Here is a 17,326-nt window from a genome sequence, read left to right as displayed (position 1 = left end):
TATGATTCTGCATCAATTCACATATTCTAAAAAATCAAATCATTCTTTTTTTCACTCATGTTGGCTTTTCAGTTTTCTGAAAAGCCAACGCGCTTTTCAAAAAGCCAATGCGCTACAGCACAGCTCTGCCACAAGCACAAAGCTGGAGTCACAGACTCACAGTGCAGCACACTGTGGCTACTGTACAGCTAACTCTGAACTCTGTCCATAGTCTGTTTCTTTTGAAAAGACCTGCACTCCTACAGTCTTGTTGATAACAATGGCTTTTCCTTTGGAGGTCTGGAATAAAACAGCAAATATCAAGCGCTAAGGCAGTTTTATTCACCAACTAACCTGCTCAAAAGATTTGCAAAACATTCAGTTCAAGTGTTACTAGTTCACAGACTCCAGTCCAGGTGCAGACCCAGTAATGGTTCCGCCCGGACCACAAAATAATTCGCAAACTTTTTATAATGTGTTTTGTTGTGGCTACTGTATCTCCATGTCTTGTCCAGTCCTGTGCATTATTTAAATCAACCAGCCATCTTGGCCAATCAAAACACCTGTACAACAGGAGGCACTTGTATTCAGTGAGAGAGAAAAATGCAAAAGATGTGTTAAAGATAAATTTGTATTTGTGCAAAATAACACTATTTTTCATCCAGTAAAGCTGTTTTATGCCTAATGTGGCCTCAGTTTTGCAACAGGCGCTTTAATGGATGATTACAGATAAATGCTTAGGATAAAGACCCAGCTGAGGACTGAAATGAGCAGTGTTTTATTTTCAGTTCTATTTTTAAGGGAAACTCATTTTGATACTTACATTTCTAAGTAGGCCTGCTCGTTTATTTTTTGCACTTTTACAATGTGTCTGTTGTGAGAATGGCTGGGAAAGGTACATATTTTTGAATTTTACACATAGACCTTGAATACTACATTTGTATAAGCTAACAAGTCAAGTTAGATATGATGGCTTGCACCTTTGCTGGGGAGGAACTTTGAGTAACTGGACCTCCTAAAATTTTAATACCCGTGGTTTAGTTGATGAGTCAAACCTCCTCAAATCAGTGAAGTGTATATTGTGAAACAGTTGCCTTACCTAGATTCTGTATATTTGTTTGGTAAAATTTTGTGGTTTTTAGCTGCTGTACCACAGTGCACCGTATGATAAGTGGACATGCTCTTGCTGATGAATTCACACCCTCTGTGTTGAGTTCAGGGAAAGTAAAAGAGATATTGTCTGATACCTCCACAAATAATGTAAACAGACTGATCAAACCAGAGATATATTCAATTTGAGAGCCTAAACACTTTGTAAAACTAAGCTTTCAGACTCCAAAAACATTAATTTCATTTGTGAAAAGCTACAACAGTTTGATTTCGCTGTTTTCTCACTGGGCAGTCAAAGGAGGTCTAGATCAAAAACTACTGTAGATACACTGGATCATGAATTGATTTTGAATTAAATGTTATTTAATACCGAATCGAAATCAAATGGAATCATGAGATTCCCACCCCTGTCATGTTCTGTCAGTGCCATTAAGAGAGAGAGAGAGAGAGAGAGCAATCAGGCCCAGTCAGAGGTGATACACACATATATCCTTTCTCTCTTTCTTTCCTCTGCCTCGGGGCCTGAAACAGAAGACCAGGCCTTTTCCAAAGCTCCATTAAACTGCTGAAAGTCCTGCTAGAGCCGAAACGTCCTCCTATCGTCATGCCGGGAAATTCCACGGCACGCCAGGGACCCTGCGCTAATCCTCCCAGCATGGGAATCATTATTGATAGGATCCTAACGCATTATCTCAGGGCCCGCTTATTGTTTGTAAAGATTATGATTTAAGAGTAAACCAAAACCCCGAGAAAGTCTTGAGTTTCATAGAAATTTATCAAAAGAAAATGTTATTCTTGGCTTTGTGCAACACTACTTTGAACAGTGCAATTGAAACAAACTGTGCCCCTCGCCACTCTACAGGGAGAAGGGTCAGTACCCACTGGCAGGTCATTAGTATAGCATGAATGTTCAGGAGTGGGGAAACTTGAAACTCATTCTGAGCAGATTTGTACTATTCACTTGAACTCATTTGATTATTAGCTTACATTGCGTTCAGTGATTTATATCATTTCATTTCCTACTTTGCAGTCGTAGTTGCTGTAAAAGCAGTGGAGAATTTTTTTTTTTCATTCACAGATTTTTTGCAACTTTTTAGTTCACATAGTTACCACATACATCTCTTTACCTGAATCCTATTCAATTAAGTTTGTTTTGTTTCTTGAAGCTGGATATTTACAAACCAGTAGCGAGCTGACACTCTCACATCAGGTCCCTGTTTGCTAGCATTGATGTAGATTATGTCAAAGCTGGTTGTATATCTGTTGCTGCCAATTTTTGTAATTTCTGTTTAATGCAGGAGGAGGGCCTGGGGACACTCATGATTTTTCAAGTTTTTGTCTGTTAACTAAATTTCATATTTATTATGCTCTACATTCATTTCTATTTGTTTCAACACTGTATGACAATCAACTTGTAGCGAGGTGATTGAATTTTGTCAACTTTTGCCAGCTTTTGTCATTGTTACTGTGTCATTGCATGGTATCTAAATGCCATATTGAAAAGCCTTCTGCCTTCACATGCTGGCAAGCAGCTCTGGAATGTGGGCCTTCAAAGTTGGCAGCATTTCATTCATGCACTGTTTAGTCAGAGAATTGCGCAGAGAAGACAAATGATAAGCAAACATGGACATCATGAAAAGGTTGATTTGGATTTGGCTCACTCTTGCTTTGAAAAATTTAAGATATTCAGTATAACCAAGTACAAAGACTGTTTTTCCACTTTACTGGTTACACATGGATGGACTATTCCTTACAATGTGCTTACATGCCCAAAAATAGTCCCTGAACATTGTTTTACAAACTGAATTCAAATGTCTATGGCTCCTAAACTCATGGAACTCTGAATGAATCCTAGCCAATGCACCAGAGAATTTCAAGAATTTTAAAATTTTAATTTTAAAAATATGCTAATCAAGCCCATATTTATAAACCTAAAATGCATTGTGTGCTTGAAAATGGATCATAGTTATGCAAGGTACGCACACCATGTAGTAAAAGGGCTAAAACATCCAAGAAAGAGAAAGAAAGAAAAAAATCTCAGTGGGATATTGAAGAAATACTTAATACTTTATTCTGTATCTTGGCTTTCAGAGACAATCATTCACATTCTTTCTCCCGATGGTTAAATTTAACACCTGATCAGTTTTTCTCTCTTTCTGTGTTTATGTTGTGCAGGTGCTGTACTGCTGGTCAGTGTACAGGGCATTGCCGTCAACGTAGACCCTGTCTTCTGTACTTGGCTGCTGCACCAGCCTCACAGAGGGAGCAGCAGACAGCAACAACAGGTATTTCATTCCCTTTTCAGTCCGACCAAATTTGTCGCAATTTAGGAATTGAAGGTTACTCCACTGTAGGGCTGGGCGATATGGACAAGATGGAATATCACAATGTTTTTAGTGCTGTCACAAAATATTTACAAAATATTTACTTTATGAAAAATTAAGTTATGATATATATATATATATATATATATATATATATATATACATACACTATATTACCAAAAGTATTCGCTCACCCATTCAAATGATCAGAATCAGGTGTCCTAATCACTTGGCCTGGCCACAGGTGTATAAAATCAAGCACTCAGGCATGCAGACTGTGAAACAAGACATTTGTGAAAGAATGGGCCGCTCTCAGGAGCTCAGTGAATTCCAGCGTGGAACTGTCATAGGATGCCACCTGTGCAACAAATCCAGTCGTGAAATTTCCTTGCTCCTAAATATTCCACAGTCAACTGTCAGCTCTATTATAACAAAATGGAAGCGTTTGGGAACAACAGCAACTCAGCCACGAAGTGGTAGGCCACGTAAAGTGACGGAGAGGGGTCAGCGGATGCTGAAGCGCATAGTGCAAAGAGGTCGCCGACTTTCTGCACAGTCAATTGCTACAGAGCTACAAACTTCATGTGACCTTCAGATTAGCCCAAGTACAGTACGCAGAGAGCTTCATGGAATGGGTTTCCATGGCCGAGCAGCTGCAGCCAAGCCACACATCACCAAGTGCAATGCAAAGCGTCGGATGCAATGGTGTAAAGCACGCCGCCACTGGCCTCTAGAGCAGTGGAGACGCGTTCTCTGGAGTGATGAATCACGCTTTTCCATCTGGCAATCTGATGGACGAGTCTGGGTTTGGAGGTTGCCAGGAGAACCGTACATTTCAGACTGCATTGTGCCGACTGTGAAATTTGGTGGAGGAGGAATTATGGTGTGGGGTTGTTTTTCAGGAGCTGGGCTTGGCCCCTTAGTTCCAGTGAAAGGAACTTTGAATGCTTCAGGATACCAAAACATTTTGGACAATTCCATGCTCCCAACCTTGTGGGAACAGTTTGGAGCGGGCCCCTTCCTCTTCCAACATGACTGTGCACCAGTGCACAAAGCAAGGTCCATAAAGACATGGATGACAGAGTCTGGTGTGGATGAACTTGACTGGCCTGCACAGAGTCCTGACCTGAACCCGATAGAACACCTTTGGGATGAATTAGAGCGGAGACTGAGAGCCAGGCCTTCTCGACCAACATCAGTGTGTGACCTCACCAATGCGCTTTTGGAAGAATGGTCAAAAATTCCTATAAACACTCTCCTCAACCTTGTGGACAGTCTTCCCAGAAGAGTTGAAGCTGTAATAGCTGCAAAAGGTGGACCGACATCATATTGAACTCTATGGGTTAGGAATGGGATGGCACTTCAGTTCATAGTATGAGTAAAGGCAGGTGAGCGAATACTTTTGGTAATATAGTGTGTATATATATATATATATATATATATATAACGAGCCCTGGTCCACTGTTGTCTTCACTGTAAATGGCTATGGATAGCACTGGTTTAATGCCTAAAATGTAAATGCCTCTCTGTTGTTCTACCTCCCTCCCTTTCCTTCCTGGCTACCTTTTTCCATGTGTTCTGCTCCCTGTCTTCCATCCAGTCTCTCTCTATTTATTTGACAGGGGTCATGGTGATGGTTATGGACATTGAATGCTCTGTGCCCATGGTCCACATACTCATTCACTCACTCACACACACACACACACACACACTCACGCACACACACAGACCTGGAGACGTGCTTAGCCTGATTGCCTGGGATATAGTGCAGGTTCACCCCATAAATGCACACAAATGTATCTAGTAAATGAAAGTATCATATTGTAATACTTTTAATGTTTCTTTTTTCAGCAAGCCATTCTGTTTCATGCCTCCTGCAGTTTGGAAAGGCTTTCGGTGCGCACATGTGAGCTTTAGTGTATGTGTGCTACTCTGTGTGTGTGTGTGTGTGTGTGTGTGTGTGTGTGTGTGTGTGTGTGTGTGTGTGTGTGTGTGTGTGTGTGCGTGTGTGTGTGTGTGTGTGTGTGTGTGTGTGTGTGTGTGTGTGTGTGTGTGTGTGTGTGTGTGTGTGTGTGTGTGTCATGCAGGGAGAGACGTAGTTAATTACTGGAGTTATACTGGGAGTGTGTATTGGCCTCTCACACTGGAGGTTGTTGCAGTACGAGGGTAAACACATGTTATGAGTTGAACTGCTGCCAGTGTGAAGGATACACAAGGTTGGCTGCTGTGTGTGCAAACATACAATAGTGGATGTGTGTGTGTGTGTGTGTGTGTGTGTGTGTGTGTGTGTGTGTGTGTGTGTGTGTGTGTGTGTGTGTGTGTGTGTGTGTGTGTGTGTGTGTGTGTGTGTGTGTGTGTGTGTGTGTGTGTGTGTGTGTGTGTGTGTGTGTGTGAGGCCCTCCACCTCATCTGCCTGTCAGGGCTGCTTGCCAAGGCCTTGCTGGTTTAGACAAGGCCACTAGCTGAAGGCCAGACAACAGCAAGTGAAGGACAGATGAGATGAGACTTTGTCTGGTTCAGGTCAGGATGGGAGGTAACCACAGGGGAGATATGGGGAGGAGGGAGCAGGGAGCAGGGAAAGGGACAGGGAGTTGTTGAGAGAGGGATAGGAGGGAGGGAAGTTGGAAGTATGGGGAGCAAGAGTAGAAAAGGAAAGAATGGAAGGTGGAGGGCACAGAGGTGGAGGGGGAGTTGTACATGGGGCAAATCAGGAGGGTTGGAGAAGAAAGGAGGGTATAGAGGGAGAAAGCAAAGTGGAGGAGATGGTGCAGGGAGGCACAAGAAGTGGAGGGAAGGAAGATGGTATAAAAGGGGATAAAGAAAGTGGATGGTAGAAAAGATAAATTAAGGTGGAGACTGGAACAGGGACAAGGAATTAAAGAAAGAAAGACGACAAGGTATGAAGGAACATATAAAGCAGTAAAGGGACTTTGAGTAAATAGTGATGTGAGACAATAGACGGCAAAGCCAATGAGAAGTATAGGGAAGGTGAGGAAAGTAATCTAACATTATTGGAGCAAAAAAAGAAACAACAGAGAGCAGAGAAGACTAAGGAGCAAGTGTCGGGACAGGGCCAACAAGGAGAAAGGGGATAATAGGAAAAAAAGAGGTTTGGGAAGCACAGAGGCATTTGCCTTGGCTGTTCTCAGCCCCCTCAGTGTGTGTGGTACAGGGAGTTAGCTCATATTATGTCATCCACCAGGAATGAGGAATGGTCATTTGTTAAGGTACCTGCTTTTAGCATGAGTATTAAAATGTGGCCAAGCACATATTTTCCATTAAGTGTACACATATAAATATAAAATATTTAGTTTTGTTTCCATTTTTTGACTTTCATGCATTTCATTTTTTTTTCTTGCTATCTAAATAACACATGAACCATCAAGCTGTTCATATGGTATGTCCATACAGTTTGAGAGTGCCATCTGTATGTTTAAATGTCATATTTACACAGTCATGAGTGAGTATTTGTATTTCAAATATATGTATGTGTATGTATAGTTCTGTCCTCTGTGCGTTTCCCCAGCCTCTCCTAGACACTTGTGCAAGCGCTGTGTGTGTGTGTCTGAATGTACAACACATGTACATTGTCTATGAGTATGTTAATTTGTTGGTGTGCAAATTGTGTTTCCACGGAGGAGTTTTTAAAATTTCATAAGCAGATCCACATTTTCAAAGGCCTAAATCTTATTTTGCAGGTTTTGGTGTAGTCATACCTACATTTGACCCTGACTTTAGGCTACTAATCTTCTAGCACACAATATGTTATTCACCCTACATTTTGTTTGTAAGGATATGGGAAAGGTTTGGCATCATAACACAGTCAGTAGCTTTGAATACTAATATAATTTGGGAGCCCATTTTTAATCTTACCACAGCCAGCCTGTGGGTCTCGACCCAATTATTGAAAAACTGCACCAATGTTCAGCGTGTGTGTGTGTGTGTGTGTGTGTGTGTGTGTGTGTGTGTGTGTGTGTGTGTGTGCGTGCGTGCGTGCGTGCGTGCGTGCGTGCGTGCGTGCGTGCGTGCGTGCGTGCGTGTGTGTGTGTGCGTGTGTGTGCGTGTGTGTGAGCGTATGTCTGTGTGTGTGTGTTTATACAGGCTGCAGTAGATGGTTGGCCTGTGGCCTTGTGCAGCTGTATCATAGCCTAGTGGTGTTGCTGGCTGATGGTAATGGGGTTTCCTCATTTCAGAACAACCTTCCACTTTTCTGTTTTTTAGCCACCTCACTGCCAGCCCCTGTGTGTGTGCGTGTGTGCGTGAGTGTGTGTGTGTGTGTGTGTGTGTGTGTGTGTGCGTGCGCGCGCATACATGGGCATGTGTGCATGTGCGCTGGTGTGTTTGTGTGTGTTTGCCCTGCCAGCAGTGTGGGAGGCTGCTCAAAACAAACATACAGTTGTTGCTGGTCCTTGTTGCTCTTGGAGTCCTCTGTTGTGTTCCACAGCTCTTCTTTTCCTCGTTCTCTTCTCTCTTCTCTTGCCCCCCACCCCCTCTGTCTTAGTGTCTCATGTCATCCGATTAACCCAGATCTTTGAATTTTAATTTCATTTTAATTAAACGTCTATCTTTTTTTAATTACACAGCAGTCGTATATTTGGTAAGACCTGCTCTTTCTCTGGATGTTGCTGTTGAGGTTGTATGTCAGACTGAAGAAATGTTGGTTCTAAAAATTAGTAAAACTCATTAAAAAGCAGGCATAAGACATATTTTAGCCATCTTTGAATGCACGCTTCAAAGGAAATGGGCATTCACTCAGATGTGTTAAATTAAACAAAATGCATTGGTTAACATTATGCTGTTATTTTTATGTAAACATCCTTAAGACTACATTTCCCATGGCCCCATGAGAGCTCAGGCATACTGTGATGTCATTGCAGCCTCCAGGAGCAGCTCCCCTGTCCAAGAGGAGAGAGGATGAGGTCTCTGTGGGGAGCACGCCACTGGCCAAACAGCCCTCCAATCAGGCCTCAGACTATGCCAGCAGCCCGGTCAAAACCAAGACAGTGACAGGTAGGCTTCTCAACCCCGAACTGAGCCATATTTTAATATCGATGACATCATGGCATAATACTGAATCAATCAGATGTCGCTATCATAAAATAACGACACAGTATCCATGAAATTTAGAGCCACACTCATAAAGTTGGAGTTTCCTAGGTTAAGTAAAGCGATCTTGTCACTGTTTGTCTCCAGTTTTCTTTTGCATAAGGATTAATATCCTCACAACAACCTTGCTGACATTTACTGCTCCTTTGATATTTGCAATAACTGCCACAGTGTCAAGGAGTTGCTCTTATTTTGATAGTGGAATAAAAACAACTTACAGTATTTAACCCCGTTTCTATGTAATGAATCCATGTTACTAAGTTGTTACATAACACACTGCAGCGCCCTGACACCTGCGTGACCCCGATCCTCGGAGGACACCACATAACCAGGCTTCTACTCCTCTGTTTTCCTCCTCTAGTAGTATTACTGTGGCTCTGCGGGCTCTGGATGCCCAGAATAGATGAGTGGCTTGGCTGTCTGGAGCCCTCCTCTATGCCGGTTTTCCACTTTCTGGGACCCCCCCCCCTTCCTCAGAACACACACACACACACACACACACACACACACACACACACACACACACACTCACACGTAGGCATGTACATACAGGCAGACACATTTACACAAAGACACACACACCATTGCTGTGGTCCTTCCTTAGATCCTCTCCAGTGTATTTTCCAACTCGATGTCTTGCTGTCTCTAAGTTGGAAACTCTGAATCCTTTGGGGCTCAGGATGGACAGATTGGAGAAACAGAGGAGAGGAGGACAGGGATGAAGACTGGATGATGCAGTTCCAGCCCTTGTCAAGGATGTGACTGCCTGCTTTATGGCCATGAACACACCATTAAATACATACACACCAGGGACTCCCATAGGTTTTTGGTGGTGGTGCCAAGCCGGGCCAGGACAGGAATTGCAGGAGTTTCAGAGACATGCACGTGCAGTGCAATAAGCACTCGTAATGTTAGTTTCATCAGTGTGAGCAATCTGTTTGTGGTGGACCACTGTGATATTGTATAGCAGTCTCAGAAACACTACCCACGGGAAGCACTAAATACAGACACGCACAAAGACATATAACTTCTTATACACTTGATTGGAGGATGGCTGAAGCATTTGCTCTGTTTAGGAGCTGTCCATGACACAACACAGAGCCATACTGACTTCAGTAATGGTTTTCATTTAATACCCATACGGCGTATTTATACACTTAGTAGCCCACCTTTCTCTCATGTTCCTATATAGATATTTAATTAATGTGATCCAGTGAAACATCTTGGCTAGCTTTATGTTGGGAAACTGAATTACTTGCAGTTTTTCTTCTCCCCAGTCTCTACTATTTGAATCTAGCAGTGTTTAGACTCCATGTCCTCTAAACACTTAAACGATTGAAACATTTTCTGCCAAGGCTTTGCATTGAAGAGTCTGGGGAAATAAGCAAGTTATTGTTTGCCTTCCCTTTAGTCCCTGGGAAATGTGCTCCCAACAGGAGTGATGACTCCCTGTTTTGGGTGAGCTCATACTGTAGCTGTAAATAACATTGCATGTGTATGACGTTCCCCCTTTGTCAAGTGTTTTGATAGGGAAAATGCTCCTTTGACATTTTAGAGCTCTAAAAAAGACCATTAGGGTTCTTTTCTTGCTCTCTTTAAAAGCTTGCAGATGAAAGGTCATGCTGCTTCTTGTCCTTTTCATCCAGTCTGCACTAAAGTCCTTTCTGGGGTGCAGCATCTTTGCTTACTGATGTCTCAGCAAGCAGTATTAGAGATCATCAGTAAGCAGACACACAGCTGAAGCATGCTGCAGTTAATCAGCAACACTCAACCAAAGGACAGTGCTACTAGAGCACACTAGCTATCAATCTGCATGGCTCTCTATCTGCCAACTATCTATCTCTCTGTCTGTTTCTCCATCTTGTAGTCATAGATATTTTTTGCTTGTCAAGCTGTTTTTGTGTTTGTTAAGCCAGCTGCTTGTTTTTCTGTTTGCCTTTCTTCCATTAGTCCCTATGTCACTGTTTGTCTGCATTTTTGTTTGTCTGACTGTCCGACTGACTGACAGTTTGTCTGTACATGACTGAAAACAAAGCCTGTGCTAGATTTTAGAATGAACGGACAACACATACGCACAAACACACAGGCACACAGTCTGTGGATGACATCTTAAATGGACAGCACATCTGGCCTGAACTTGGGTGTGCAGTGGAGTGTTTAGTGTTAGACATGTTTGTATATGGCATCTCATTATTGGCCTGCATTAGTTCATTAGAAACATATACTGAGTCGGTCTTAAGCTCTTTCTAATCCAAATATTTCTCTCGTAAAGGGAAAACAAGCCTGTGGTAACTAGGTGTTGGTACTGTATTTCATTAAAAAGCCCCCCCACACTTCCTCTTGCCCCCCTAATTTGTTCTATGTTGGACTGAAACTTGTAGTTAAATGAATAGCATCTCCTTTGGAAATGGCTACAGTGTCACAGAAGCAGATGTAATGAAAAGTTACAAATTGTTTCCGAGAGCAATCAGAATATGGAGAGGGCCAAGGCATTTAGCCCTTGTGGTTTTAATCACGGTGAAACAATGAGCCTCCCTGCAGTCGGACATTCACAGTGGGACTGCAGCTCGACTCAGCAGAGGAACTCACTTTGCAGCAGGCACTCGGTTTCATCCGTCTTTCTACTCCACTCGTTCCTTCCTGTCACTTCATAATAATGCATCCTTCCTGTTATTAACTGGTTATTTTGTTTCTCTGTACATGAAGATGGCATTGGTAATGAATAAAAAATGGTACGTCCTCCAAGTTTGGTGGATTGTTGTGATATCTGATATACAGTATAAAGGTCATATATTTTGAAATTCAATCCTCCCTCATTTCTCTCAAAAGCTCATCCTTCCTGTGATTAATTGGGGATGCGAATTCTTCATATTCTCTATGGTCGGTCGATCATTGTGGGTTAGATACTTGATATATAGGTACTTGATATGTAGATTGATGATGTCCGGATATTTACCCCCTCTGTGGGTATTACTTGGTTGAGGGAGGATGGAGTGGAAAAGGAGGGCTATGTGCTAAGGCAGCTCAGGTATAAATCCAGCCTAAATCAGAATTCACTTGCATTACCCAAGTGATCTTAAAAAGTTCAGCTCAGGCTTGTTGGCATCGACAGCTCCCACATAAAGCTAGAAACTTGAGAACCATTTCTCATTTGGCCTCCTGCATCGTCCATGGTCAAAGGAATAACATGTAGATTCTGTTGTTAGGGTGGATTTTCCTTTGTAAAGCCTTCCCTCCCATCACCTCATGAGAAGAGTTGCTGACATCCAACATGTTATGATTGGAATTAGGCTCTCTAAATATGATTTATTAATTGCTTTACCATGTGTGGAGCTCACTGTGAATAAGGAGCTGGATGTTTAAACAGGGGCGAGATGATGGGGAGGTCTAGCTGTTATGCAAAAAGCTCTCTAGCCAAGGTCAGCCCTTCAATCCAGCTTGATTATTAGTTTATCATGTTTGCCTCTGGTGTTTATACTTTGTTGACTGTTAGCTGGACATAAAACTGTCTCTTGCTTTTTTTTTCTTTTTCTTTTTCTTTTTTTTTTGTTAGCAGGATGCATTTCATCTCCAAAGCCATTTAGCCACGGCTAGTCATCTGATGGATTTTTCAGAATCTATTTGTAATTGCAGTGTGTTTACCCCAGGACATCCGATCCAGCTGTTTAGCTTGGTTTGAATCAATAAGCCATAATGATTTACTGAAGGGTAAACCCTATGTGACTGTAGTTGAGAAATGACCATTGTGTCTTGAAGGGCCTTAATCTCATCAGCAGTGACAGAGCAAGTTTTTCAGGCAAATTGATAAGTGCCCTGAGAAATGAATTGTGTTGTTGTAAGAAATGAATTGAAATGGCCCAGCTCATTTTTCCCTTTTTGGAGTGGGTACAGAGAAAGACATTCTCTTTTCTTTATTTTCTTCTTTTTGCTAAATTATAATTTGGCATTTTGCTCAGTAGCTCTAATGTGCTTGTTTTAACGTGACTCCAAATAAATGTCCAGATATATGACAAGGTCCATTTTAGTTGCTGGGTTATTGGCGGCATATAATTTCTCTGGGGACTCTAAGGGGGTTTGCAATCACCGCAGCAGACGTTTTATTTTTCAGTCTTCAGTCGTCTATTTAGGTAAACAGAGGAGAGATGTGCAGGTTGTTTGCCAGTTGTAGTCAACACTTGTTTGAACCGCCATTTGTGGGGACACATGGGAAATAAACACATAAGCCTGGCTTGGGTTCAACAGGGCAGCCAGCCAACTGGACTACCACTGGAGCTGTCTTCTACTACCCGGATGACCTTCACCAGAAGACATCATTAGTTTCTTATAGGAACCATAACACTAACATTTTGCTGGAAATTAATCTGCCATAAGTGTGCAGCTCAAGCCTCTCAGCCACTAAATGCCAGTAAGTTATGTATGGTGCTTGAATATCCCTTTTAAAGTTTCCCTCTAGTCACTTTCTGAAATGAGTTGCTGACTACATTTTAAAAATTGCAGAAGACTCTTGAAGATGCAGCATTTCATCCCTCTGCTCTGGTACTTCCTACTGCCAACACACTGGTCTTAGTCCCCCTTTGAAACACACTGAAGAACACATGGCATGCATCAGTACTTCATAAGGTTCCTATAGACACTATATCAACTGTATACTACTGCTTTAAATGATTCCCCCTTGAGTCTACTACTGTAACATTCTGATGCTGCATGCTAATTTGTGCTCCAGCATACATATAGCGCTGGCCCTTGGCCCTCTTTCAAACTCAGTCAAGCCCACAATGGGTTCACCAACTATGCATTAAAGTGGTGAATTGGAAAATATCAAGTTAACAGGTTACAGGTTACAGAGAGTCAAGTTGTTTGGAACTCCATTATAAGATTAAATGGCCTGATATGCTGGATACGTTGTGGAATATTGATATGTAGGCGGTGTTTTGTTCCGCCTGATTATATATTGGCCAGGGCAGTATTTTTCTGTGCCCGTTGATTATCATACTTTTCCACTGGAGATATTGATTTCCCCGCAGAAATCACCTCGGGGAATTAACAGAATAAATCATAATCCGCTGGAAGAAAATCATTTTCAGAGTTCTTAGCAGTTCAAAGCCTCCTCAGAACAATTGCACTAGCTAGACGTCCCTGCTTCCAATTGGCCATTTGAACACATGCCTGGCACTTTTATGATGTAAAGAGAGTGTTATGTTGTTTTGTTACCACATTCAGCCTAGCTACAGTTTCGTAGTAATCAAGGGGGACTTTCCTCCGAGCCTTTGGAAGGTGCCTGTTAATGTGTAGGCAAATGTACAGAGACACACAGAACCAGTTCATTGCAGATCATTTCCCCAGAAGGCGCTGAGGGCAAGGTGATATCATACTGGGGGCTGCAGGGCTGCCCAGCTTGAATCTCAGAACCCATATCGACTGAACTGCATTTGGCAACCAAATATTTCACTCTGCCTCTTTTCTGTTCTGGTTTTGGTCACCGCTCATGTTAAGGATACAAGATACATGTTATAAGGCACACATTGACTTTCACAACCAGCATCAACTAGATTAGACCGAGGCCGGTTCCTGAGGATGACAGAGACTGTACTTTTAACTTGGTACACTATGCTAAGGGAATATGTTGTAGGTACAGTATTTATGTTACTAAACATTGGCAGGCATGTAAGACTGGATGAGATGAAGAAATCTGTGTTTGTCTTAGAGTCTGGATATTGTGTATTTTATCACGTGTACTCTGATGCAAATTGTCCCCAAGAAGTGTTTTGATGTAAAAGCATTACCGCACAAGTTCTTTAAAATTCTCCTGTCCAGATGATTTGTGCATTTTCCACACTACCTCACACATTGTTTAATCCTAAAGCACACAGTTACAGTGGTGTTGTGTTGCTGATGAAAGCGTTCTGCTTTGCAAGTTGAAAGTCTTAAAAGCCATGTCCTTGATGTTCCCCCTTGTTGTTTAGAGCTGTACGGCCCTGGCTGTGGCTTGTGTTGCAAGTTGTTTTGTTCTCTTTGAGGATAGCTGATGTTCCTGGTCAGTTCATTAGGCTTGTTGTGACTCTGGTCACAGTACACGATGTGACAAAACATTCTAGTGGATAGACTGTAGAGCCTGGGGCTTTTGACTTCATTTTTCAAAACCAAATACAACACTAATCATTTAAGTCACATCAAGGCTTTGTTTGAATGTTGCATAGTAACACCATCACAGAAGTGTTAACGGTTGTTTTTGTGTGATTATCCTTTACAAGAAAGGCCACGGAACGACGACTTTGAAAACAAGTCGTTTCTCCTCAGTTTGAGGTTGATTTCAGTCCACCCGCACAATTACGCCACAAATTGGTTCACATAAAACTAGCCTCTAAGTATTTTCTTTATTTGTCCCTAATGAATGTTCTTGTTGGCAGCTGCACCGTGTTTCTGATCGAGAGCCTCCCAAGCCTTCTCATTGTTCTCTAGCCCCTACCAGAGTAATGATCTCACTGGCTTTCCTCCTCAATCCTAAAATTAGCCGTTGGCGCACTGAGAACATACTTAGTTTTCGCTGAGAAACCTATCCTCCGATCTGGCTGTGCTTCCTAAAGGTTGGAAGGAGAACTGTTGTCTTTGTCCCTCTCTGCGAGTGGTCAGGATGATGGGATTAGATGTAATTTTGCTGTTTACTGGGAAGACCAGAGAGAAAGGAAGAGAGAGAGAGACATTAACCATGCCATTGTTCTTACTGTAAATCTGCAAGGTAGGAGACAATGTCTAGTGGCGGTCAGAGATGTAGGGCTCAGACGAGCTTTCCCGGACTGTTGGCTTTTCTATGATCTCAACCACAGTACGTCAGCAAAAAATTGGGTTTGGGAACGGGAAAGAAAGACCGGATTTTATGGTTGAGAGATATATATTTTGGAAAGATGCAGAGAAATACATTTTGGAGCAAGAAACGGAAGAGAGGGAAAGTAATGCATAGATGTGTACACACATATATAAAAGAGAGAGAAAGCTGATGAGGGGACTTCAGGCAGAACCCCACAGTCATGCGTTACCATAATCCAAGCCCAAGTAGCCTGATGGAAGTCAGGCAGGTTTTTATTGGCTGCTGTGTGCTTTTCAGAAGGGGATAATATTTTCATTGTGGAGTTATTTATATAGTTTAATTTTTCTGGTAAAGTCAATAATTTATCAAGGTAATGATGGTTGGAGCTGGGAAAGAAAACAAGAAACAGGAGGAATAATGAGATAGGAGGCCCCCTGAGGAGAACCTCTGTAGTATGCAGGGAGGCAGTGCTCACTATATTTGACTGTCCTTGGCCCCTCTGAGCACTGATGGGATTGACCCAAGACAGCCTTCTCTCTGACGTCCAGCACAGACGGAACAATCTATAGGGGATTGATTTGTCCTTAAGTATCCCTTTTCTGTGCTCATGAATGATAAGGGGATTAGGCCTTGTAGATGTTGGCCGTGGTTTTTGAGGTTAAGGTAGGAGGAGCGGGGAGGGAAGTTGGGGTTGAGATTTGGTTCATCAGACAGACTGAGTGGATTAGTGTGCGGACTGGAGTGGAGGGGTTGGCGGGGTTCAGATGACAGGGGAACAGGAGTGGATTGGAAACCAGGTTGGGATGATTTCATTGGGGACGTTTCAGAGAGCCTTGGTGTCACGGAGAGAAGATATGTCTCTTTGTTTTCGTTCTTTACGTGTTGTGTCATGGTCTGGCTGGCAGAAGCCTCTCTCTTTTCATCTGTCTTTTCCTCTCGCTGTCCTTCCTTTCCTTTCCTCTCTTTTCCTCCAAAGAAGACCAGGGGAGAGATCAGGGATATACCTTAGAGCGAAATGTATTTTCCTGCATTTAACCTTTATTCATGCAGGATAATCACATTTAGATAATTATCTCTTTCCATTTGCCACAGCCTAAATGAGAGATGTTTATGTGGTGTGATGGCTGCAGTGATGTGACACAGTGAGTACAGTGTGGACTAGACAGTGATGCTGTGTATGACAACACTGATCTCCAATGATGAGGATGATGGAAGTGAAGATTGTGACTAGGAGTGTTTCTGAAGTGATGACATTTTTATGATCTTCTACTCTTCTCTTTCCTTGCCAGCGTTGGCAGGTATAATACAGGCACTGTAAGTAAAGTAGGCTTGAATTGAACCCCCACCCACACGCACACAGTCCGCCCCTGCAGCCACCCCAGCCTTACCACCTCTTTTGCGTGGCAGCTTCAATAGCACCGTAACAAATGGAGTCACGTAAATATTTAAATAAACACCAACCTGCATCCAAAACAAATAGGCAGGCGGGTTTATTAAAGAGCCCCATGGCTGCCCCTGCACGCAGCTGTAACAGAATATACAACACTTCAACTCTCTGTAAACCATCCGTAATAGGGAACATACCAGAGAGATAGGAGGCTGCATGGGAAATGCCGAGATCCCTAAATGAGGCTGTTTTTATGGTCGAGTTGCTCAACCACTCGGCAAGGACAGGGGGACACTTTGTGCTGTTATGGAAGTGAGGACTGTAAAATCTGCTGTGGAGAGTTTCACTGGTGCTGTTCTGATGTTGGTATTGTGTGACTTGTGGGTGCATCTACATTTTTGGTGTGCGTGTATCCATGTATGCATGTGTCTGATTGTGTGAATTGCACATTTGTATGATGTGCGATTTACACATGCTGCACCACACGCCCTCACACATTTTACAGCCACGCTGCTCCACAAGAGTGTTGTGTAGCACATCATGAAATGAGGCAACATTGATTTGCTTCTCGCTCCGAGAAGTCATTGTGTTGTAATGGAGGCTCTGGTCTCTGCA

The 17,326-nt window shown here is 42.6% G+C and overlaps 1 protein-coding gene across 3 annotated transcripts in view; it reads left to right on the top strand.

Moving 5' to 3' along the window:
- vps13b (vacuolar protein sorting 13 homolog B) overlaps positions 1 to 17,326 on the top strand; it is a 379,425-nt gene that overhangs the window by 152,550 nt on the left and 209,549 nt on the right. For all 3 annotated transcript variants that reach the window (XM_030071613.1, XM_030071615.1, XM_030071614.1), the window contains 2 exons: positions 3,265 to 3,374; positions 8,291 to 8,423. In XM_030071613.1, the coding sequence (XP_029927473.1) occupies positions 3,265 to 3,374; positions 8,291 to 8,423 (243 nt within the window). The remainder of the gene's footprint in view (positions 1 to 3,264; positions 3,375 to 8,290; positions 8,424 to 17,326) is intronic.

Source organism: Myripristis murdjan, chromosome 16 (genome assembly GCF_902150065.1).
Source record: "Myripristis murdjan chromosome 16, fMyrMur1.1, whole genome shotgun sequence".
NCBI lineage: Eukaryota > Metazoa > Chordata > Actinopteri > Holocentriformes > Holocentridae > Myripristis > Myripristis murdjan.
Note: the sequence above shows the minus strand (reverse complement) of the source record. Positions and strands in the feature narration are given on the sequence as shown.